Source organism: Heteronotia binoei, chromosome 1, assembly GCF_032191835.1.
Source record: "Heteronotia binoei isolate CCM8104 ecotype False Entrance Well chromosome 1, APGP_CSIRO_Hbin_v1, whole genome shotgun sequence".
Classification (NCBI taxonomy): Eukaryota; Metazoa; Chordata; class Lepidosauria; order Squamata; family Gekkonidae; genus Heteronotia; species Heteronotia binoei.
Window position 1 is genome coordinate 264,098,853 of NC_083223.1, and position 24,032 is coordinate 264,122,884.

Below are 24,032 nucleotides of genomic sequence, written 5' to 3' on the forward strand. Positions count from 1 at the left end.
CCTCAGGGGTTGGCGCTTGGCCGCGCCGCCGCCATTTTGTCGGAGGTGGGCGGGAAGATGCAGGAGCGGCGAAGGCTGCGGCTACTTCCTCCTCGGGGCGTGTGAGGCAGCGGGGGGCGCCTGGAGGCCGGGGCGATGGACATGGCTGCGCCGCGGGGGCCTCCGGGTGGGGTGGGCGGCGGGGCCGGTCCTCCGCCCGGGCAGCCCCGCGAGTACAAGCTGGTGATGCTGGGCGCCGGCGGGGTCGGCAAGAGCGGTAGGTATTAGAAAGGGGTGGGGAAAGGCGTTTTGTGGCGTGTGCGTGTTTGTGTATGCGAACTGGCTGCCTCAAGAGGGGGCGGCGGGGCGTGGGAGAAGGAGTTCGCCTGCGGAACGCGCTGCCTCATGAGGGTTGCCTGCTCGGGTGGAGGAGAGAGAAGTTCACGGGCATTTGGATCAGTGTTCCGTCTCGGCTGAGTTAGCGTGAGCAAGCGCAGAGATTTTTAGCCTCCAGCTAAAATTTTTTGTCTTAGCTCAGGACAGTTTTTTTGTCTTAGCTCAGGATGGCCCCAGAGCACACGAATTAATGCAGGAGCCCACAGCTTTTAACGTCAAGAGCTCAACTTTGAGCTCACAACTTTTAACGCCAGGAGCCCACAACTTTTAACGCCAGGAGCCCACAACTTTGAGCTCACAACTTTTAATGCCAGGAGCTCACAACTTTGAGCTCACAGCTTTTAACGCCAGGAGCCCACAACTTTTAACGCCAGGAGCCCACAACTTTTAATGCCAGGAGCCCACAACTTTTAGCTCACAACTTTTAACGCCAGGAGCTCACAACTTTGAGCTCACAGCTTTTAACGCCAGGAGCCCACAACTTTTAACGCCAGGAGCTCACAACTTTTAACGCCAGGAGCTCACAACTTTGAGCTCACAGCTTTTAACGCCAGGAGCTCACAGCTTTTAACGCCAGGAGCCCACAGCTTTTAACGCCAGGAGCCCACAACTTTGAGCTCACAGCTTTTAACGCCAGGAGCCCACAGCTTTTAACGCCAGGAGCTCACAACTTTGACGCCAGGAGCCCACAACTTTGAGCTCACAACTTTAACACCAGGAACCCACAACTTTTAACGCCAGGAGCTCACAAAGTAGAATTTTTGCTCGCAAAACTCCCTGCAGCTTAGAGGGAACACTTGCCCCTAGCAGTGTTCCCTCTAAGCTGAGTTAGTCTGAGCTAGCTCACACTTTTTTAGCCTCCAGCTCACACATTTTTTGTCTTCGCTCAGGAAGGATGACCCCAGAGCACACAAATTTATGCAGCAGCTCACAGCTTGAATGCCAGCAGCTCACCAAGTAGAATTTTTGCTCACGAGACTCTGCAGCTTAGAGGAAATATTGAGGCTGATGGGTGTTCGCAAAAGGAGCTGCTTACCTGAAAGGCAGCGGTTGCTTGGGTTGGAGTTGAGTATAGCTGATTGGTGGGGTCTGTGTGTGGAACTCACAACCTCAAGATGTGAATTTGGGCAGATCATGAGGGCAGGATGAGTTGCCTCAGCGGTTGGTTCTCGTGACTAGTGTTCCCTCTAAGCTGAGTTAGTGTGAGCTAGCTCACAGGTTTTTAGCTTTTGGCTCACACATTTTTTTCTTAGTTCAGAAAAAAAATGGCCCCAGAACAAACTATGCAGTAGTCAAATCACTCACTCACAACTTTAATGCCAGTAGCTCACAAAGTAGAATTTTTGCTCACAAGACTCCACAGCTTAGAGGGAACATTGCTTGTGACCCATTCTTACATGCCCAAGGAAATGCTGTCCGCCACTTGGGGGTCAGGCAGCAATTTTCTCCAGGGCACTTTGGCCTGGGATCTTACTGGAATTTTTTTCTTTCCCCATCTTCAGGACATGGAGTAGGGGTCCCGGGGGGGGGGGGGCGGTGTTGGGGGAAGATATTTGTGAATTTCCCGCATTGTGCAGGGGGTTGGACCAGATGACTTTGAAGGTCCCTTCCAACCCTATGGTTCTAAGATGGTGTTCCTTTCCATAGAAAAGCAGTACATGGAAATCATCGTTAGTAGGCTTGGAGAAGAATGCGTTGATCCTCCAGCAAATGTTTAATACATAGAAATAGCCAATTGAAGCTTTTAAAAAAATTGTGTTTGTTATTTCTAGTCCGCCTTTCTCACTTGGACGCAAGGTGGGGCGGGTGGCAGAGTGAGTTAATGTAATCAACAGGATGAGACATTCGGTGAAGGGCTGTAGAACCAACCAGGCATCTAAAAACAGAACTGAAGCAAAGCATGAGTATTAACATGACACAGTGAATGATGCAATTTCCATTGTAGGATCCTAGTTTTGGCAAAGTACACAGTCCCTAGAATGTTAAACAGCAATTCCTAATAATTTTTCCAACTAACTTTGTGAACGATTTAGTACAGGGCAGCATGGAGAGGAATTACATTCTGCTGTTCCTCTGTTAAAGGGACAGGATTTTTTTCCTCTCTAGGCAACTATTGGCAGCTGCATCCTAGTATAAATCTCCCCTGGCCCCATTGGTGGATCTCCTGATGGCACTTGGGGGTTTTTGGCCACTGTGTGACACAGAGTGTTGGACTGGATGGGCCACTGGCCTGATCCAACATGGCTTCTCTTATGTCCCCCTCCCCCCACCCCCCGGCCATGGAAGGGTAATGTGTCTTAGCAGTAGTATGTGCGAAAAGGATCTAGGGGTCTTAGTGGATCATGCACAGAACAACAGTGTGATGTGGTGGCTAAAGGCAAATGCAATTTTGGGCTGTATCGACAGAAGTATAGTGTCCAGATCATATGATGTGATGGTATCACTTTACTCTGCTCTGATAAGACCTCACCTGGAGTATTGTGTTCAGCTTTGGGCACCACATTTTAAGAAGAATATAGACAAGCTGGAAAGGGTCCAGAGGAGGGCGACAAAGATGATGAAGGGTCTGGAGACCAAGTCCTATGAGGAAAGGTTGAAGGAGCTGGGGATGTTTAGCCTGTAGAGGAGGTGGCTGAGAGGTGATATGATCACCATCTTCAAGTACTTGAAAGCTGTCATATAGAGGATGGCGTGGAATTGTTTTCTGTGGCCCCAGAAGGTAGGGTCCGGAACCAGTGGGTTGAAATTAAATCAAAGGAGTTTCCGGCTCAACATTAGAAAGAACTTCCTGACCGTTAGGCAATTCCTCAGTGGAACAGGCTTCCTCGGGAGGTGGTGGGCTCTCCTTCCTTGGAGGTTTTTAAACAGAGGCTAGATGGCCATCTGACAGCAATGCAGATCCTGTGAATTTAGGGAGAGGTATTTGTGAATTTTCTGCATTGTGCAGGGGGTTGGACTAGATGACCCTGGAGGTCCCTTCCAGTTCTATGATTCTATGTGTGGTTGGGATGGAAAAAAAGGGTAGCTCTGCGTTGAGCCTCATCTTCACTTCTACTACATGGAATTAAGGGAGGCGTTACTTTTTACTGAACATGGGATGGAGGGACCTGCTTTTGGGATCATCGCCAGCCTAGCTGGTGCAAGACCATTGTTCCCTGTGCGGTTGGAGGGCCAGACCGGGGAAATCGTTTTGAACTGAATTGTATAGGTGCACTCAGAAATCTGCCTGCAGCCCAATGCAGCATCCCTCTGTTCCATTTTGAAAGCTGGATGTTCATGCAGAATCTTACTGGGAGCAGAAAAAAGCAACAGCCCTGTAGTGTTCTAAAGGCTAACCAAATTTGTGGCAGGGTGTGAGTTTTCATGAGCCGCTGCTCACTTCTTCAGTGACTTACAAAAACTCATTCCCTGCTATGAGTTTTCTTTGTCTTTTAAGGTACTAATGAACTCTTGCTCTTTTCTGCTAAAAAAAAGTTAAAGGTAGTCCCTTGTGCAAGCACGAGTCATTTCCAACTCTGGGTTGATGTTGTTTTCACAGCAGACTTTTTACGATGTGGTTTGGCATTGCCTTCCCCAGTCATCTACACTTTCCCCCCAGCAAGCTGGGTACTAATTTGACTGACCTTGGAAGGATGGAAGGCTACATCAACCTTGAGCTGGCTATCTGAACCCAGCTTCTGCTGGGATCGACCTCAGGTCGTGAGCAGATCTTAGGACTGCAATAACTGCAGCTTTACCACTCCGCCACGGGGCTCTCTTTTCTGCTGCTACAGATGGGTACTTGTGTTAGTCTGTTGTGCTGCTATCTTGATCTATCTTACTAGGGCTGCTGTTGGGGGAATGGGGAGGTCTTCTGCCATCCTGCACTAACCCTTCCTGACGTGAGCCAGAGCGTGTCATTCTCTGCTTACAGTATTTGTCACATGCAGTTTTGGGACTGCACACCATTCTCTTTTTTTGTGTGTCCTCTAACTTCTACTCCGGTCTCTTCCTTTCAGCCATGACAATGCAGTTCATTAGTCATCGTTTCCCGGAAGATCACGACCCCACTATTGGTGAGTTTGTCTGCCCAGGTCCCTTCTCTTCCTCTCCAGCAAATGCTTTGGCTTTGCTTAACTTACCTGTGAAGGGGAATTCCAAATCTTCCAAGTTGGGTACCTCACTAAGCTGGAATGTGGTTTGGTTGGCTGTTTCCCAAAGCTTGTGGATGATGACCAGCTGTGAGCAGTGCCAGCGTGGATGACTGGACATACAGCATAAGCTGCTAAGTTCTAATTTTTGTCCTATCTCCGAGGCAGGTTACCCCAAATCAAAAAAGGCATCTGGTGAAACACACCCAACAGCACCTGCAGAGCCAGTTTGGTTTAGTGGTTAAGTGTGCGGACTCTTATCTGGGAGAACCAGGTATGATTCCCCACTCCTCCACTTGCAGCCGCTGGAATGGCCTTGGGTTAGCCATAGCTCTTGCCGGAGTTGTCCTTGAAAGGGAAGCTGCTGTGAGAGCCCTCTCAGCCCCACCCACCTCACAGAGTTTGTTGTGGGGGGAGAAGATATAGGAGATTGTAAGCTGCTCTGAGTCTCTGCTTCAGAGAGAAGGGTGGGGTATAAATCTGCAGTCTTCTTGAACTGTAGGCAGAAATATGTCGCTGTGTTAATTCTGGAGGGAAACTAAACTATGTGTTTTGAGGAGCAAAGCCTCCTACATGTGTTTTGCATAAACGCCTTTATTTGAATAGTCGCGCTTGTCATTAAACACTTCTTAGCAATGAGCTCTGCTGGATTAGACCGGCAGTCCACCTAGTTCAGCATCCTGTTTCATGTAGTAGCCAGCCACTTGTTTTGGAGAACCAACAAGGCATGAAGGCCAGGGCCTTTCGCTGACATCGCCTTCTAGCGCTGGTGTTAGGAGGATTAGTGCCTCTGAATGTGGAGGTTCTGTACAATCGCCATGGCTAGTGGTCACTGATAGACTTCTCTTCCTTGGATCTGTCTAATCCCCTTTAAAGCTGTCTATGGCTGTAGTCAACCCCACATCCTCTGGCAGCAAATTCCACATTTTAATAACTTGCTGCGTGAAGTAGTAGCTCCTTTTTGTCCAGCCTGAATATGCTGCCCATTGGCTTCATTGGATGCCCTCGAGTTCTAGTAGTGGGAGGGGGAGAAAAGTTCTCCCTCTCCCCTTTCTCTACCCCATGCACAATTTTATAAACCTCAGCGATACTCCCCTTTTTTGTCTCTTTTCCAAACAGCAACTCTTCAGCCTTTTCTCATACAAAAGGTGCTCCAATCCCCTATTTGGCGAATACTTGCTTCTGCTAGGTGCCGCCAGTTCTTTCCCTCGGGCTCTAACAGGCCTATCGTTCTGTTCTGTTCTCTCTCCTTGTTAAAACACAGCTCATTCCCTCTCTACCTCCAGTACGTTCTGTAGCTTTTGCATCCTGCCCCTTTCATGGATCGAGACTATGCCTGCTGTACTACTTGAGGGGGTGTCTCAGTAGAGTTGCTGAGCAGAGGGAAACATGGCCAGTTTGGTGTAGCGATTAAGTGCGCGGACTCTTATCTGGGGGAACCGGGTTTGATTCCCCACTCCTCCACTTGCACCTGCTGGAATGGTCTTGGGTTAGCCATAGCTCTCGCAGGAGTTGTCCTTGAAAGGGCAGCTGCTGTGAGAGCCCTCTCAGCCCCACCCACCTCACAGGGTGTCTCTTGTGGGGGAAGAAGATATAGGAGATTGTAAGCTGCTCTGAGACTGATTCAGAGAGAAGGGGGGTATAAATCTGCAGTCTCCTCCTCTTGTGCTCTGGTGAAGCAGTGTCCCTGGCCATTAGTGTTCCTCACTGGTTGCTTGCCATTAGTCGAAGCGGGAACTTTCTGCTGCATTCAGTCAGTTGGTGGAACCTGCTTCAGTGCTTTTGTATCTTCTGGCTGGAGTCTGCCTTGTTTTTAAAAGGGCAGTGACATTTCCAAGAAACCCCTGACAAAATCATTCAGCAAGCATGTTGCCCTTTACACTTGTTGAGCACCTGTGTGTCTCTTTCTGTAGAGGATGCTTACAAAATCCGGATAAGGATTGATGACGAACCCGCCAACCTGGACATTCTGGACACAGCGGGCCAGGTATGTAGTTATGTAGCAACACCTTCACAGTTCTAAAGCACTTCATGTATGTCTTGTTACCCTTGTAACAACCCCTGTGGGGTAGGTCAGTATGTTCTGTGTTATTACCCCCACATTACAGAGGCTTGCTAATGTCACCTTGAAAGTTTGAGAACTGATGCTCTGTATTGGCTTGTGGTTGGGAAGACTGATGCTCTGTATTGGCTTGTGGAGTGGGAAGACCCGAGTTCAAGCTCATTGGCCACTCTGTCTCCCAGGGTGGTGGTTATAGTACAGTGGAGGCAGACAGAACAGCATACAAATGAAGCTTCCTTATACCGATTCAGAGCCTGTGTCCATCAAGGCCAGTATCGTCTTCACAGGCTGGCAGTGGCTCTCCAGTGTTTCAGGCTGAAGTCTTTCACACCACCTGTAACCTGATTATTTTAGCTGGAGACGCCAAGGATTGAACCTAGGACCTTCGGCATGCCAGGTATGTGAGAGCAGACAGGAAGCTGCCATTTACTGAGTCAGACCTTTGGTTGTCTGGCAGCAGCTCTCCAAGGTGTTGCACAGAGGTCTTTTGCATCATTACAACCTGGTTTGTAATTGGAGATGCCGGGAATTGAGCCTGGAATCTTCTGCATGCCAAGCAGATGCTCTATCACTGAGCCACGCCCCTCCCCGTACAACCCCAGAGTGTGTAACAACTCTGAGCTCCTGCAACCCTGAGTGTGTAACAGCTCTGAGTTCCTTCGATGGAGGTTGGGACAAATAAATAAATGCAACATGAAAAGGTCATTGGGACTTCCTGGTGTTGCCACCATTGCTGCATCAGCGCTCTGAACCCAGGAAGTTGCCTTCTGCTGAGTCAGAGCATTGTTCTGTCAGTGTCAGCAGTGTCTGACTGGCGGCCACCCTCCAGAGTGTCAGGGAAGGGTTTTTGACACCACCGCCTAGCCGATCCTTTTAAATGGACATGCCAAGGATTGAGCCGACAACCCTTTGCGTGCAAAGCCCAGGGCCTTTCCTTCTATGCCATTTGGCAGTAACGTTGGGACCAGCAAAGCACAGCTGTTTCCCCATTCCTCCCAGCTGTGGCATGACCCTGGTTGAAAATACTTAGCAGCCCTCTCGACAGCCTTGCCGTTGCAGGCTCTGCATCATGGGGTGCCCACACACACCTTCCCGAGTGCCCACCAACTGTTTCTAGAAAGCGGGCAGGGCCAGGTGGGGCTTTTGTCCAGCAAGGCTTCTAATTGGCCAGTGGAGGTTTGAGTGGCTGTGCACATTTTTTAATAAATTACTTTGGCAGACGCTGCCACTGTACCACACGGATCTTCACTGTGGCCAGCTGCAGCAGCCAGGACGTTGGGGGTTTTTTGTAGCAGGAACTCCTTTGCGTATTAGGCCACACACATCCCTGATGTAGCCAATTGTCAGGCGTGGGTTCATTGAAGCTCACAAGTAAGCAGACTTGGTATTTGAAACAAAGTTGCGTTTATTGGATACTTCAGAGTTACTCCAGCTTGGTAGACATTGGAACTGATGGAGATCAGTTCAAAGCATTGGTATTTAACATTCTACATCAAAGCGATTGTTTCTACCCCTCAATTCCCAAAACAAAAGGCTGCTTTTGCATGTGAGAGTTTTCTCAACGTTCCCCCTTATCTTTTCAGTTGGTGGTTACGTTTTCCCAGAGGCAATGTCCTTGCTGCCTCTAGGGAGGAGGTGAGAAACTGGCACATACTTTCTACTTCAGAGAGGCCTTGGCAACCTTTGATATTCCTGGGAAGCTACTCTCTACTTTCCCCCCTCCCTCTTCACTACCCCGACCCCTGTGTTACGTCGCATATCTAGGCATTGATCAATATGGTTAGTAGTCAGCAATAGTATTAATGAACAGAGCCTGACACCAATCCTCCTGGAGCTTACAGGGCTCTTAGTACAGGGCCTACTGTCAGCTCCAGGAGGATTGGCTACATCAGGGAGGTGCGGCCTAACATGCAAAGGAGTTCCTGCTACAAAGGAAGTCCTGGCAGCAGACATTTTGAAGCTGTGCCCACCATGCTGTGTGAGAATGCCACATGCTCAAAAAAGGCTGAGGACCCCTGCTCCACACTGCCCTGTCACTACTACAGTGAAGAACTGAGAGCCAGCCTGGTGTGGCGGTTAGAGCGTTAGACTGGGGCCCGCGAAACCCAGGTTTAGAATCCCCCGGCTGCCAGGGAAGCTGACTGGGTGACCCTTGGGCCTGTCACACACTCTCAGCCTCACCTTCTCACAGGTGTGTTGAAATGTTTCAACAAAAACATTTCAAAAACAAAATCCAACAGGAAGCTGCTGAATTGACATTCATGTGTAAATGTGACTCAGCCAGACCTGGATTGAATAGGAACTTTGGACAGTTATCTTATTGCCGGAAGTTACTGCCTTTCCCTTTCAGATATTCCATCAATAGAAGTAAGTAGTCACACCCAGCCTGGACTGCGCATCCTACCTTTTCTTATGAGCTTTGCAAACGCTTTACATTTACACGGCACTCACTTCCTGCATCCTCACCCCCCTTCCCTTACCACCAATATATCTCGGGCCATTTCCTCATACCTCCATGCATCTTTTGAAGAGAGCTGTTTCTTGAACGCTTATGCCACAATAGAATTTCTTAAAGGTGCTACTGGGCTCCTTACTTCCTCGCAGGGTTGATGCGAAGGTAAAACAGCGGAGAGGAGAGCAACATAAGCTGCTTTTGGTTCCCATTCGGGAAAAAGGCGGGATAGTAACCAAGCTGATGATTTATTTTTCTCTCCGCTGCCACCTCTTTTGCAGGCGGAATTCACTGCTATGAGAGACCAGTACATGAGGGCAGGCGAAGGGTTCATCATCTGCTACTCGATCACGGACCGCCGGAGTTTCCACGAAGTGCGTGAGTTCAAGCAGCTGATCTACCGCGTTCGGCGTACAGATGAGACCCCCGTCGTCCTCGTGGGAAACAAGTCTGATCTGGCACAGCTGAGACAGGTAAAGGAGCACTGGGCAAAATTTGTTCTTGTCGGGTTTGGGCTTTAGCAGTTTTCAGGGGAAAGGAGCAAAAAAAAACCCTGTAGGAATGTCCGGAGACAGAAATGTAAAGCCGAAAGGGACCCCAGAGGTCATCTAGCCCAACCCCTTGCACAGTGCAGGAAATTCACGATGACTTTCTTCCTCCACTCCTACCCTCACTCTATTCCCAGAGGAAGGCAAAAAACCTCCAGGGTCCCTGGGCCATTCTAACCTGGAAGAAAGCTCTTTCCTGACCTAAAAATGGCAAATGGCATTACCCGAGGCATAGAAGATGATGATATTGGATTTATATCCCACCCTATACTCTGAATCTCAGAGTGGTCACAATCTCCTTTGCCTTCTCCCCCCCACCCCACAACATACATCCTGTGAGGTAGGTGGGGCTGAGAGCTCTTACAGCAGCTGCCCTTTCAAGGACAACTCCTGCGAGAGCTATGGCTGACCCAAGGCCATTCCAGCAGCTGTAGGTGGAGGAGCGGTGAATCAAACCTGGTTCTCCCAGATAAGAGTCCACACACTGAACCACTACACCAAACTGGCTCTCCTGGCCCCTGGTAGTAAAAATATGTAATCTTTCATTGAAATCTGCCTCCGTTCCTGAGGACTGGAAGGTAGCAAATGTCACCCCCATCTTTAAAAAGGGTTCCAGAGGAGATCCGGGAAATTACAGGCCAGTCAGTCTGACTTCAATACCGGGAAAGTTGGTCGAAACCATTATCAAGGACAGAATGAGTAGGCACATTGATGAACACGGGTTATTGAAGAAGACTCAGCATGGGTTCTGTAAGCGAAGATCTTGCCTCACTAACCTGTTACATTTCTTTGAGGGGGTGAACAAACATGTGGACAAAGGAGACCCGATAGATGTTGTTTACCTTGACTTCCGGAAAGCTTTTGATAAAATTCCTCATCAAAGGCTCCTTAGTAAGCTCGAGAGTCATGGAGTAAAAAAACAGGTCCTCTTGTGGATCAAAAACTGGCTAATTAATAGGAAGCAGAGAGTGAGTATAAATGGGCAGTCTTTGCAGTGGAAGACGGTAAGCAGTGGAGTGCCACAGGGCTCGGTACTGGGTCCCATGCTCTTTAACTTGTTTATAAATGATTTGGAGTTGAGAGTAAGCAGTGAAGTGGCCAAGTTTGCATTGACACTAACTTGTTTCAGGGTGGTGAGAACCAGAGAGGATTGTGAGGAACTCCAAAGGGATCTGTTGAGGCTGGATGAGTGGGCGTCAACGTGGCAGATGAGGTTCAGTGTGGCCAAGTGCAGAGTAATGCACATTGGGGCCAAGAATCCCAGCTACAAATACAAGTTGATGGGGTGTGAACTGGCAGAGACTGACCAAGAGAGAGATCTTGGGGTCATGGTAGATAACTCACTGAAAATGTCAAGACAGTGTGCGATTGCAATAAAAAAGGCCAACGCCATGCTGGGAATTATTAGGAAGGGAATTGAAAACAAATCAGCCAGTATCATAATGCCCCTGTATAAATCGATGGTGCGGTCTCATTTGGAATACTGTGTGCAATTCTGGTCACCGAACCTCAAAAAGGATATTCTAGCATTGGAAAAAGTGCAGAAAAGGGCAACTAGAATGATTAAAGATTTGGAACACTTTCCCTATGAAGAAAGGTTAGAACGCTTGGGGCACTTTAGTTTGGAGAAATGTTGACTGCGGGGTGACATGATAGAAGTTTACAAGATAATGCATGGGATGGAGAAAGTAGAGAAAGAAGTACTTTTCTCCCTTTCTCACAATACAGGAACTCGTGGGCATTCGATGAAATTGCTGAGCAGTCGGGTTAGAACGGATAAAAGGAGGTACTTCTTCACCCAAAGGGTGATTAACATGTGGAATTCACTGCCACAGGAGGTGGTGGCGGCTATAAGCATAGCCACCTTCAAGAGGGGTTTAGATAAAAATATGGAGCAGAGGTCCATCAGTGGCTATTAGCCACAGTGTGTATGTGTGTATATATGTGTGTGTGTGTGTATAAATTTTTTGCCACTGTGTGACACAGAGTGTTGGACTGGATGGGCCATTGGCCTGATCCAACATGGCTTCTCTTATGTTCTTATGCTTACAAACTTCCAAAGCAGCAGAGGTGCCCTTGATGACTGATTGGACGATAGACACTCTCAAGCTGCCTTTGAGGAGGCATTTACACTTTTAGGGGCGTCTCCAAGCCAGATTGCGCACCCATCTCAGGATTTTCCCTCTGAACCTGGTGACACTTCTACATAAGAGGAAGGGGGACGCTTTAAAGAAAAAGTCTTCAGCAAAGGGCTATATTGAGTCATACCTGTTACTGGTGTATGTATGGTATAGCCGGGTGGGGAGGGGTGGTTATTGGAGCCTCAAGTCAGAAAGAAAAGCTGTAGATGTTAGTGCTCAAAGGAGCGCCCTGGGTGTCGAAATTCTCTCTGAGGAAGAGATCAATTAAAAAGCAATGCTGCGTGGGAGGCTTGGAGCGCAAACCCCAGGAGACATGCCAGAGGGCACGTGCCACTGTGTGGGCAGAGATACACTGTGTTGTTTGGAGCTCATTGTAGTGCCAAGAGCATAGAAGCCTTGCCCCATCGATCTTCTTTATTTTATTTATTAGTTCAGTCTGTACCCCGCCTACTCCGCTGAGGCAGGCTCAGGGTGGCTTATTTTTTGGGAAATGGACGATCAGGTGTTTGCATGGGTTTACAGTTGCCGGAGATTTCATCGGTAAGACCATCCCCTACTAATGGCAGGAGGGGGTTAGATCTGTGCTTAGTTCTCATGGCTCTTTCTTGCATGCCCAGGAAAACACTATTTGCCAATTTGGGGTCAGGAAGCCATTTTTCTCCAGGGCAGTTCAGCCAGGGATCCTGGAGGTTTTTTGCCATCTTCTGGGCATGGAACGGGGATCACTGGGAGGGGGGTGGTGGTGTATGGGGGGGAGGTATTTGTGAGTTTCCTGCATTGTGCAGGGGGGTGGACTAGATTACCTTGGAGATCCAGGAGTACTTGAAGGGCTGTCATAGAGAGGATGGTGTGGAATTGTTTTCTGTGGTCCCAGAAGGTAGGACTGGAATCAGTGAGTTGAAATCAAAAGAGTTTCCAACTCAACATGAGGAAGAACTTCCTGACTGTTAGAGCGATTCCTCAGTGGAACAGGCTCCCTCGGGAGGTGGTGGGCTCTCCTTCCTTGGAGGTTTTTAAACAGAGGCTTGATGGCCATCTGACAGCAATGAAGATCTTGTGAATTTAGGGGGAGGGATTTGTGAGTCTCCTGCATTGTGCAGGGGGTTGGACTAGATGACCCTGGAGGTCCTTTCCAATTCTATGATCATATCGGACAGCAGGGGAAGGAAAGGCAGTTCTGAATGTACAGTTTTTGGCCCTTTGTTACTTGTGGTGTACCTAAATTTTGGGTGTTGAGAGGGGTCTGTCCTGCGATTGGTCACGGTGGTGGAGAGTGCCGTCAACTCTCAGCTGGCCTCTGGCAACCTGGGAGGGTTTTCAAGGCAAGAGACTGACAGAGGAGGTGGTGTAATAGGTATGCAGCAACCTCTAATCTGGATAACCGGGTTTGATTCCCCACTCCTCCTCCACCTGAAGCCTCTTCTGGGTGACCTCGGGCCTGCCACAGTTCTCTCAGGACTCTCTCAGCCCCACCTGCCTTACAAGGTGCCTGTTAGGAAAGGTGACTGTAAGGTGCTTTGAGACACATGAAGCCCGCTGGGTGACCTTGGGCCAGTGCTAGTTCTCTCAGGACTCTCTCAGCCCCACCTGCCTCCAAGCGTGCCTGTTGTCGGAAGAGGAGAGCCAGCATGGTATAGTGGTTCAGAATGGCAGAATCAGAATGGGGGTTTGATTTCCCCCTCCACTTCTCCTCCACCTGAAGGCTGCTGGGTGACCTCGGGCGAGTCACAGCTCCCTGAGGACTCTCTCAGCCCCACCTCCCTCACAAGCAAAGTTCCTTTTAAGCTGCAGAGCCTTGTGAGCAAAAAATTCTACTTTGTGAGCTACTGACATTGAAGTTGTGAGCTACTGGCATTAAAGTTGTGAGCTCCTGCATAAATTAGTGTGCTCTGGGGCCGTCCTTCCTGAGCTCAGACAAGAATGTGTGAGCTGGAGGTTAAGAATCTGTGAGCCTAGCTCACGCTAACTCAGCTTAGAGGGAACACTGCTCATGAGGTGCCCGTTGTGGGGAGAGGAAGGTGATTGGAAGCGGCTTTGAGACCCCTTAGGATAGAGAAGAGCAAGGTATGAAAGCCAACCCTTCTTCTTCTCCGCATAGTGACTCTGGACTTCCTTGGTGGTCTCTCATCCAAATATTAACCGGGACCAACCCTGCTTAGCTTCCAGGTTCTGACAAGATCAGGTGAGCCTTGTCCACCACCCAGGTCAGAGCATCAGCGACAGTTTGTTTTAATGCAAAGGCCGAAATGTGCATCCATTGCAAGCCTGATGGACCTCCAGCACAAAGCAGGAGTGCCAGGCACAGGGATGTTGCTCAACAAGACTGTGCCAGAGGAGGAGGGTATAGAGCAGGGGTGGCCAGACTTGCTTAACATGAGAGCCACGTAGAGTAAATGCCAGATGTTTGAGAGCCACGAGACATGAACATCAGATGCTTGAGAGCCGTAAGATAGGAAGGAAGGCAGACCGGCAAATAGATGGAAGGAGAGGTAGAAAGAAAGCAACTTTAACTTTAAATGTGTTCTCAAAGCTGCTGGCTGACTTGGCTTGGCGAAGTGATTTAAAGAGACAAACGCCTTCTCCAAGCTGACCAACGAGGCAGTGGGGGCTTTGAGAGCCACAATATGTGTGAAAGGGCCACAGTTTGGCCACGCCTGGCATAGAATAATTCCTTGGAAGGGGGCTTGTCTCATTGTACTGACCAGCATCTGCTTTCTCACAAGGTCTCCAAAGAAGAAGGCCTGGCCCTGGCCCACGAGTTCAGCTGCCCCTTCTTCGAAACCTCGGCCGCCTTCCGTTTTTACATCGACGACGTGTTTCACGCGCTCGTCCGGGAAATCAGGCGGAAGGAGAAGGAAGCGGCAATGGCGCTGGGGAAGAAATGCAAGCCACGCAGCACGGTTTGGAAAAGGCTGAAGTCTCCATTCCGGAAGAAGAAGAATTCCGTGACGTGACCGGAAGGCCGCCTCCAACAGCAGCGAAAGAACTGTTGGCCCATCAGCAAACCAAAGTGACGTAGGAGCCTCCCATGTGTTGATGCAAACTATGTTAATTGAAAGAGCTTTGCTTTCTAGAAGTATTTGGGGAAGCTATTCCTTGAGGGGGGGATAACTTGCCATGGGATCAAAGGCTGTCATGCTAGAACAGGCATTTCAGACTTCGTTGATTGCCTCTTCCTGGAGAAGACTTGGCCAAAAAAAAAAAAGTCAAACCAGGTGGTTGTGAATCAGTTTTGCAGAGCCATATAGAAATACATAAGCAATTGGCCCTGACATAAGAGTTGCCAAGTGGAGGATACTTACTCCTGAAAGGCCGTTGCCTGGCTGCGTGAGGCCTCCTCTTGACTCCATTGCAGTGTTTCAGCAGCATTCCCAAGGGTAGAGCTGAGCCATTGTTGTGCCAGGCGGCTAGCTCAGTTGAGCTTTGATTTTTTTCCTTTTCCTAAATAAGGTAACAAACTGTAATAAGGTGAACTTGATGAAGGTTTCTCGTCTACCAGGGGGGAAGCAGATTAAAGGGGTGGGGAGGGGACTTCTGAGAGAAGGAAGCTGTCGAGACATCTTCCTTACTCACTATGTGTGTTTTTTCCCCACTACAAAATTGCTGGACTCGCCTCAGATGTCCTAGCAGGCAAGGCGGGGCAGGAGAAGGATTTTTGTAAACAGCTGTAATTGTGCGAAAATGGCTGCAACAACTGTGCAGTGCCATGTGATGATGACACGGGTTTCTTAGCGTGTTTTATTTTTTGCGGTTGTTGAAGGCATTGTGCTCCCAGGTGGGTTGAGTTTTCCCTGTTCTAATGCTGTTTAGAGCCCTTCCTTCCTTCCTTCCTTCCTTCCTTCCTTCCTTCCTTCCTTCCTTCCTTCCTTCCTTCCTTCCTTCCTTCCTTCCTTCCTTCCTTCCTCGATGCTCTTTGGTAAACTTGACTGATGTTGTCCCATGGGGGGGAGGACACCAGATTGTGAAGGGTTCACCCCAAATAGTTTGCATCGCCGTTCTTTTCTTTGTTTTAACATGCGTGTTTGTGAATGTGTGCATGCACCCAGAAGTCGTGGCAACCTCTGGTGACTGACCCCTAGTGAGGGCATGGAGGCTATTCAGAGAGGTGGCTGAATAAAGCCTGCCCCTGTCTTCCTGACTCCTGGTATTCCAAGGAGGTCTCCCATCCAAGTACTTGCCAGAGTTGGCACTGCTTAGTTTTCGAGATCTGATGGAACTGGGCTTGCCTGGACTATCCGAGTCAGGACAGTGCGCGTCACCTTTCATGCACTACCCTCTCTCCCCCCGCCCCTCAGTTCTGTACTTCATTGGAAACTGGGAGCTGAGGATACTTTCCCCATTGCTGCGTTGTCTGTGTGTGTGAAGGTCTGCGACTGGTGAAATAAAGATTAAGGGATGATAGAAAGGAAGGCATAGTGGAGGTAGTGAAAAGTAGGAGGCGGATGAGAGAGAAAGAGGGACCTGAGGGAAAGGAGAGGGGGCGTTACCTTCAGGAAGTCCCAGGTTCCATTTCGGGCAGATCCCGAGGAGGTCTTGTGCAGCAGGTACCCAGAAGTGTTTCTTCCCATAGCCTTCAGAAACAGCTGCCGATTTGTGGTCTGCTTGAGCAGCACAGTGAGGAGGCGTGGGGCGTGGCCTCAAGTGCTGCGAAGTCACGGGAGGCTTTATTCAGAGAGACTTTGGGAAGAGGTTAGTGCGGTGTAGTTGTTAGAGCAGGAGGTGTCAGACTCATTTGTTATGAGGGCCGGATCTGACATAAATGAGAGCTTGTAAGGCCAGGCCGTGGGTGCCATAAAATATAATGTCAGGTAGCGGAGATATAAACATTATAAAGGACACAAACACAATTAAAGATTAAAAAAAACCCACTTAAAATATGCTTTAAAAGTTAGCACTCTTGCAATATTTTGTTTAACAGTTTGTGAAAACTGACGCCTCTGGCTTTGAATTATTGCATCAAAATATGGAGACAGTTTCTGTGCTGTAAGAATCTTGAGTATGCCGTTCAGGTGTGTGTCTGTAAGTTGCAAACCTACTTTTGATTTATTGACATTCATTACGGAAGTCTCGTGGTCGATGCTTTGAGCCTAAGACCCAGGGGGAACATGAAATGGCTGGACATCGTGAGCTTTCATACATAAGTTCCTTCGTGTTCTGGTCAGCCAGTGGAGAAAATTGAGGCTTTGCTCCTGTGCTATCAAGCCTGGCCAAGCAAGCTGTGGCGCAGAAGGAAACAGGAGAGGGAGAAGGAAGCAGATGACAGTGAGTTGCTTGCGGACCTGCTAGGAGCCTTCAGGGAGCCTGATCCGGCCCTCAAGCTGCATGCTTGACAACCCTGGGTTAGTGTGTCAGGGTGTGTGTTTGTGTGGCCTGGTTTGACTCCTGATTCTGCTGTGAAGTGCTGCTGGGTGACAATAGTCCAGTTGCGTGGTTCTAGCCTACCTCACAGGGTTGTTGTGGGGGGTAAAATGGAGTGGAGAATGATGTGAGCTACTTTGGGTCCCCCACTGGAAGTGGGGTGGGGGAAGGCAAGGTATAAATGAAGTAAATAATACAAGGCGGGATGAAGAGATGCTCTTTAGAGCTCAGCCAAATTTCTGCGAAGTCATTAGTCCCATGAGACTTTCTTACCCTTCCCTCACACCAGAGGAACACACGGCAGGTTATAATTCACCTGGACGACTCCAAGGTGAGAGCTGACATGGCCCAGCGGTTAGAGCATCCGACTAGGATTTGGGACGGCTGGGTGACCCTGGGCCAGTTCCAGCTTCTCAGCTTCACCTGCTTTCAGAGGGTTTTTTTTGGGGGGGGGGGGGGAGATGTGAAAATCCACTTTGGGTCTCCTGTCAAGGGAGGAAAGCGGGATATAAATAATAATTTTTTAAAAAACAGATGCCATCAGAATGTTCTGGGGCAATTGAAGTGTCGCTGGAGTCAGAACCTTTGAAAGCCAAATGCTTTTTAATCAGAGCACCGCTTTGTTTGCACAGAAATCTGTGGCATTGTATAGGTTTCATTTGGCCAGAGTCAGATACGAATCCATGGTTGATTTCATATACAATACCTTAATACGGTGACATTGTAAGGAAGAGAGTGTTTTTCGGGGGAAGAGGGAGTGTTTTATCACCTTTTCCTTTGGTCTGTTCTCTGTCAAGCCGCTGCTGCATTCTCTCCCTTTCAAAGAACAGTATCGTTGGGATTATCACTCGACGCCAGAATACAGGCATTTCTTGGGTTCTTCTAACTTAACGTTTTTATTGCTCTTCAGTTGCCAACTTGTATTCACCGTAGGTTTATTTTTGTTTTAATATATATCTTAGTTGCGTGACTTTTTAAAAAAAAAAGAAAAAGAAAAATCACACATTCCACTTAGCATGGGAAATTTAGAATGCATTTTATCAACCACAGAAATATATGGTATATTAATATTAGTAAATCGATGTAATGATCAAGGCTGGATCATTTTCACAGCTACTAACTTAGGAACACATGGTTTTTTTAACTAAATAGATTATTTTTAGTAGTCAATCAGATGCTGTCAAAATGTACTGGGAGTATTGTATGGGATTTGGAAGGGACAGTGGCTCAGTGGTAGAGCATCTGCTTGGTAAGCAGAAGGTCCCAGGCTCAATCCCCGGCATCGCCAACTAAAAAGGGTCCAGGCAAGTAGGTGTGAAAAACCTCAGCTTGAGACCCTGGAGAGCTGCTGCTAGTCAGGGGAGGGACGGTGGCTCAGTGGCTGAGCATCAGCTTGGTCAGCAGAAGGTCCCAGGTTCAATCCCCGGCATCTCCCGCTAAAAAGGGTCCAGGCAAGTAGGCGTGAAAAAACCTCAGCTTGAGACCCTGGAGAGCCGCTGCCAGTCTGAGTAGACAGTACTGACTTTGATTGACCGAGGGTGTGATTCAGTAGAAGGCAGCTTCATATGTTCATATGATTGTCACAGAGGGTGAATTTGCAATAAACTATATAAGCAATACTGGACAGTGGGAGGGAGCAAAGAAATCCTTCTCGAGCCCATTACTCCTCGATAACAGACCTTGTCTCTCACCATCTGAAGCAGAATTTTCGGAAGAGCCTTTGGGCTAAGGATGAAGCTTCTGTGCCTTAAAGCAATTAGAGGATTCAGCGTTCGGTGGTGCTAAATGTGAGCCTCTCTCCCTTTCACCCGAAGAATAAGCACTTTCCTTTGGACACAATTTGCAGTTGTTTTCACGTACACATTTGTATGCAAAAAGATGAGAACTGTATTTGACATAATAAAAGACTTTGTAATAAGAGCTCCTTCTCTCTGTATGTTTGATTGGGAAGATTTTGGTGCTTGGCAGAAAAAATGACAGCAGGTGAACAAACCCCTGCAGGTATGTTTAAAATACTGACCTGGCTCCGGTGGGGGGGGGGGGGGCACAGCAACAAAATGGCTGCTGCAGAAAGTGGAGCCAGCCGCAAAATGATCGCCACAGCTTAACTTCAGTGCACTTTGGTTGTGGCTGTTGCCAAAAGCAACGTTTTTTTTTTTTTTAAATCTGCGCAGCCAATCAGAAGCCTTGCTAGGCAAAAGCCTTAACTGGCCCCACCTGCTGCCTAAAAAGCTCTTGGCAAGCACCAGAAAAAGTGTTGGTGAGCTCCATGTCGGGGATGCCTGCTGTAGCGCTCTTCCGACTGGAGCAGGGGTGGCTATTTCACACACATTGTGTGGCTCTCGAAGCCCCCACCGAAAAGGCATTTGTCTCTTTAAATCACTTTGCCAAGCCAGCCAGCGGCTTGGAGAATGCATTTAAAGTTAAAGTTGCTTTCTTTCTACCTTTCTCTCCCTCCTCCCCCATCTATTTGCCTTCCTTCTTTCTCTCACACATCTGACATTCATGTCTTGCTGCTCTCAAACATCTGACATTTATTCTCTGTTGCTCTTATATTAAGCAAGTCTGGCCACCCCTGGACTGGAGGCTTCCCTTGGCATAAGGCGCCACCTGCTGGCACAAGGGGCTCTTGCCTCATTGCGGGACTCAATGTCCTTGGAGAAAATACTGCCTTTAGTAAAACTGAATTACAGGATCCAACGTGGAGAGTGAGAGATGTGTTGTTTAAATGTGAAGGTTGGGCTTGTCGTGAAGGAAATCTGCTTGTTTAAAGCCCAAAGAAGCTAGATTTAATTCAGGAGAAACTTAGCGACCGACAAGATTTTGAGCTTTCAGGTTAAGCTTTCGAAGAGCCGATGCTCCTTTCAAACTTCTACCCACCACCATCACAACAAAATTGTGGTTTCTGAGGTACTACTGGACTCAAATTGAGCTGTTCTATTACAGTCCAACACAGCTACCCTCTGAAATCTTAAAATTTAGCTAAGAGTCAAATACATTAAAATACTTGAGAATCTAAACATTTGCGACCCGCAAACATTTTCATTTTTACAGCTGGCCTGTTTTTGTTTTCTTAATGCAAGGGTGGACCATACGTCCCTGCACAAAGCCAGCGAGCTTTCTTCTTTAGTACTGCGTGTGTCTGTGTTCGCTAGAACTGGTTGGGTGCGTTGAAGCCTCTGGAGAATAGCCAAAAGAATAAAATTGCTTTTTTAGCCTCTAAAAGTTCTGCAGTGGCTCTTGGCCCTTCTTTTCAGAGACCCCACCCCATGGAATTCTGTGGAGTATCTCCAGCTGGTTCCAAAAGAGCAGGTCCCTTGCTTCCTTGGGCTGCACTTAGTGTTCCCCAGTCACATGGAAAAGTTTTGTGCAACATACCAGCAGAGCTTTTTTCCCACGGGCTGGGGGAGCGGGAAGTCGGGTGCAGGGTTTAAGGATGATTCTCTTTTTCCAGTTGACATTCTTTAGAGATGTGCTCGCAGAGGAGGAAAAACTCTTAACGGCAGTGGTTCTGAAACTGACATCTGGAGCCTGCAGAAAAGTGCTTTGTTTTGCCTTGAGGCAGATTTTGCAACACGTAAAGAGGGGTTGCCAACCTCCAGGTGGTGCCTGGAGGTCTGGAATCACAACTCGTCTCCATCTGACGGTCATAAGAGCACAAGAGAAGCCATGTTGGATCAGGCTAGTGATCCATCCAGTAAACATTCTGTGTCACACAGTGCCCCCAAAACCCTCAGGTACCATCAGGAGGTCCACTGGTGGGCCCAGGACACTAGAAGCCCTCCCATTGTGCCCTCCCAAGCACCAAGAATACAGAGCATCACTGCCACAGACAGAGTTCCAACAATACGTTGCAGCTAATAGCCACTGATGGACCTCTGCTCCATGTGTTTATCCAATCCCCTCTTGAAGTTGTCTATGCTTGCAGCCGCTGCCACCCCCTGTGGCAGTGACTTCCGTCTTTTAATCACCTTTTGGGTGAAGAAGTACTTCCTTTTTCCCGTTCTAACTCGACTGCTCAGCAGTTTCAGGTCCCCCGAGGGGAAATGGCTTCTTTGGAGGATGAATTCTGCAGCATTCTATTCCGCTGACAATCCCTCCCCTCCTCACCTCCAGGCCCCGCCCCCAAATCTCCAGGAATTTCCCAAGCAGGGGTTGGCAACAGAAATTCTGCCATTCCCGCTAGGATGTCCGTCTCAACCCTATTCAGTTCCCCTCTGGAGGGAAACAGGCAAAGAATGCTTGTGGGTTCCATAATCAGGATGGGGAGGGAGGAAAAAATATCCTTGGTTCCCTTGGGGGGTGGAGCCGGTGCTCCTTGTCACAGAAAGACAACAGAACTGGAAAAAAAATAGAACGATGAGATCATGCCTTTCCAGTGAGGCTGCGCCACCCCCAGAGGGAAAGCTGTGCGCTGCCACAACTGAGCTGTTTGGTCTCAGGGGCCTCAAGGGACAATGGGGCTTTCATACGCACAACTGCGCAAGTTCTGTGAGGGGGGAAGAGCATGAAAGGAGTGGAATCCATCCCTAGCAACTGCGAGCAAGAAACCTATCACCAGTGTGCTGCTATTCCATTGCTGGAAAATCTTTGGTGTTTCTGTTCCAGGCTAGGATGGTGTGTAGTGGTTAAGTGTCTGGATGTTTATCTGGGAGAACCGGGTTTGATTCCCCACTCCTCCACTTATAGCTGCCGCAATGGCCTTGGGTCAGCCGTACCTATCGCAGATGTTGTCCTTGAAAGGGCAGCTTCTGGGAGAGCCTTCTCAGCCCCACCTATCTCACAGGGTGTCTGTTGTGGGGGAAGAAGATAAAGGAGATTCGCCTAGATTCACAGAAACACCAGTTGGCAGAGGACTTTATTACCTTTTAGGGCTATCCAGACCAAATGGCCAAGCCTCACTGGTTTATCATGTGATCAGTCTGCATACTTAATCAACAAACTGCTTGTATTTCAGCCCACAATACCTGATCCCCAGCCTCGTCTGATAAAGTGAGCTTAGAGAGCACACGAAAGCTTACGTTCTGAATAAAACTTGGTTGGTCTTAAAGGTGCAACTTGACTCCTGCTTTGTTCAACTACTTCAGACCAACACGGCTGCCCACTTGGATCTATAAAGGAGGTTGTGAGCCGCTCTGAGACCGATTCCGAGAGAAGGGCGTAGTATAAATCTACCGTTGTCTTCTCCTTTTCCCGCTTCTGGGGGGCTCTTCCCAGGGTGGCTTTAAAAAGTCAGATCGGTGGGATTCTGCTGCTGTGTGTTAAAAGTCCCAGTGTAGGAACGAACTTGTAGTTCTCCTCACCCACCCCCCCAGGATTTCCCAGGAGAAATGGATTCTCCCCCCCCCCCCCCGGATTTCCCAGGAGAAATGGATTTCCAGTGCTTTCACCACCCCTTGCAGTATCAGTCCTGCCTTTCATTGTGGGTCGCTTTCCGTTTGGGGCCCTGAACCTGTGCTATGATGAAACATCTCATAGAAACATGGAGCTCAAAGGGGACTGCAAGTGTCCCCTCGTTCACACAAAGCAGGAAATTCACAGCTACCCCGCCCCCACTCACCCAAGTGACCCCTGCACTGTGCCTAGAGGGAGGCAAAAAAATCCCTGGGCCAAGCTGGCTTGGAGGGAAATTCCTTCATGACCCCAAAGCAGTGATCAGCGGCGATGTTCCCTCTAAGCTGTGGAGTCTTGTGAGCAAAAATTCTACTTTGTGTGCTACTGGCATGAAAGTTGTGAGCGACTGCATAAATTAGTTTGCTCTGGGGCCATTTTTCCTGAGGTAAGGCAAAAATGTGTGAGCTGGAGGCTAAAAAACTGTGAGCTCACGCTAACTCAGCTTAGAGGGAACACTGATCGCCGGTGCCCTGGCATGTAAGAAAGGGCCGTGAGAGCCGTTTCCCCACCTCTGCTACTCTCCGGTCTGTTTCCTCCCACAATGCATCACAAAGCAAGAGTTGCTTTTTAAAAAAAGGAAGCTCAGACAAAGCTCTAATCCAGGGGTGTCCAAACTTGCTTAACGTAAGAGCCACATAGAGTACAAGTCAGATGTTTGAGAGCCGCAAGACATGAATGTCAGATGTTTGAGAGCCAGAAGTCAGGCAGGCAAAATAGGGGAGGGAAGGAGAGGTGGAAAGAAAGCAACTTTAAATGCATTCTCCAAACTGCTGCCTGGCTTGAACATAAGAGAAGTCATGTTGCATTAGGCCAATGGCTCATCCAGTCAAACGCTCTGTGTCACACAGTGGCCAAAAAACCCAGGTGCCATCAGGAGTTCCATCATTGAGGCCAGGACACTAGAAGCCCTCCCACTGTGCCCCCCCAGCACCAAGAATACAGAGCATCACTTGCCTCAGACAGAGTTCCAACGATACGCTGTGGCTAATATGTGGCTCCACAGGTTTGTCCAATCCCCTCTTGAAGCTGGCTATGCTTGTAGCTGCCCCCACCTCCTGTGGTAAGTGAATTTTGGTTTGGAGAAGTGGTTTTGACTTGGAGAAGTGATATGCCTTCTCTAAACTGGCTGACGGGCCGGTGGGGGCTTTGAGAGCCGCACGGTATGTGTGAAAGATCCACACGTGGCTCCCGAGCCACAGTTTGGCCACCCCTGCTCTGATCAAACGTGGGGCGAGGGAAGGTGAGGAAAGTGGTGTTTGGAAATGCACAGGTGCTCACATGTAGCTTCCAACGTGGACATTCAGAGTTACCTTCTACAGAGCTAGACTCCATGCTTCCTTCTACAACAAGGTGCTGCCCCAGAATCCCTTTGCGCAGAGATGCTGCGGAACTGCGTCTGGAACCTTCGGCAGCAAGGTTTTCTGGGGATTTGCTCCCTACAAACGATCCCAGGATTCTCAGCGAAACTTAAAGTGACTCCGTCTTTATTGGAACGCTCGATGTGCGTAGAAACAATTCTGACATTACAAGATAGCGTTACATATCGGTTAGGTTAGCGTTTACAGCGTTTAT

General features: G+C 48.7%; 1 protein-coding gene across 1 annotated transcript; it reads left to right on the top strand.

The window, feature by feature from the left end:
• Window positions 1-99: 99 nt before the first annotated feature.
• RIT1 (Ras like without CAAX 1) lies at window positions 100-14,698 on the top strand. The gene is made up of 5 exons (XM_060260609.1): window positions 100-256; window positions 4,374-4,430; window positions 6,419-6,492; window positions 9,301-9,492; window positions 14,432-14,698. Exons 1-5 carry the CDS (start codon window positions 136-138, stop codon window positions 14,660-14,662), a joined length of 675 nt encoding a protein of 224 aa, XP_060116592.1. The 5' UTR covers window positions 100-135; the 3' UTR covers window positions 14,663-14,698.
• Window positions 14,699-24,032: the final 9,334 nt, after the last annotated feature.

What these genes read in the sequence shown, in the direction of transcription:
- RIT1 (XM_060260609.1), top strand. Translation starts at nt 136, where the DNA reads ATGGACATGGCTGCGCCGCGGGGGCCTCCGGGTGGGGTGGGCGGCGGG. An exon ending in TTCTGGACACAGCGGGCCAG is followed by an intron (nt 6,493 to 9,300) that starts GTATGTAGTTAT and finishes CCTCTTTTGCAG; the next exon opens with GCGGAATTCACTGCTATGAG. An exon ending in ATCTGGCACAGCTGAGACAG is followed by an intron (nt 9,493 to 14,431) that starts GTAAAGGAGCAC and finishes CTTTCTCACAAG; the next exon opens with GTCTCCAAAGAAGAAGGCCT.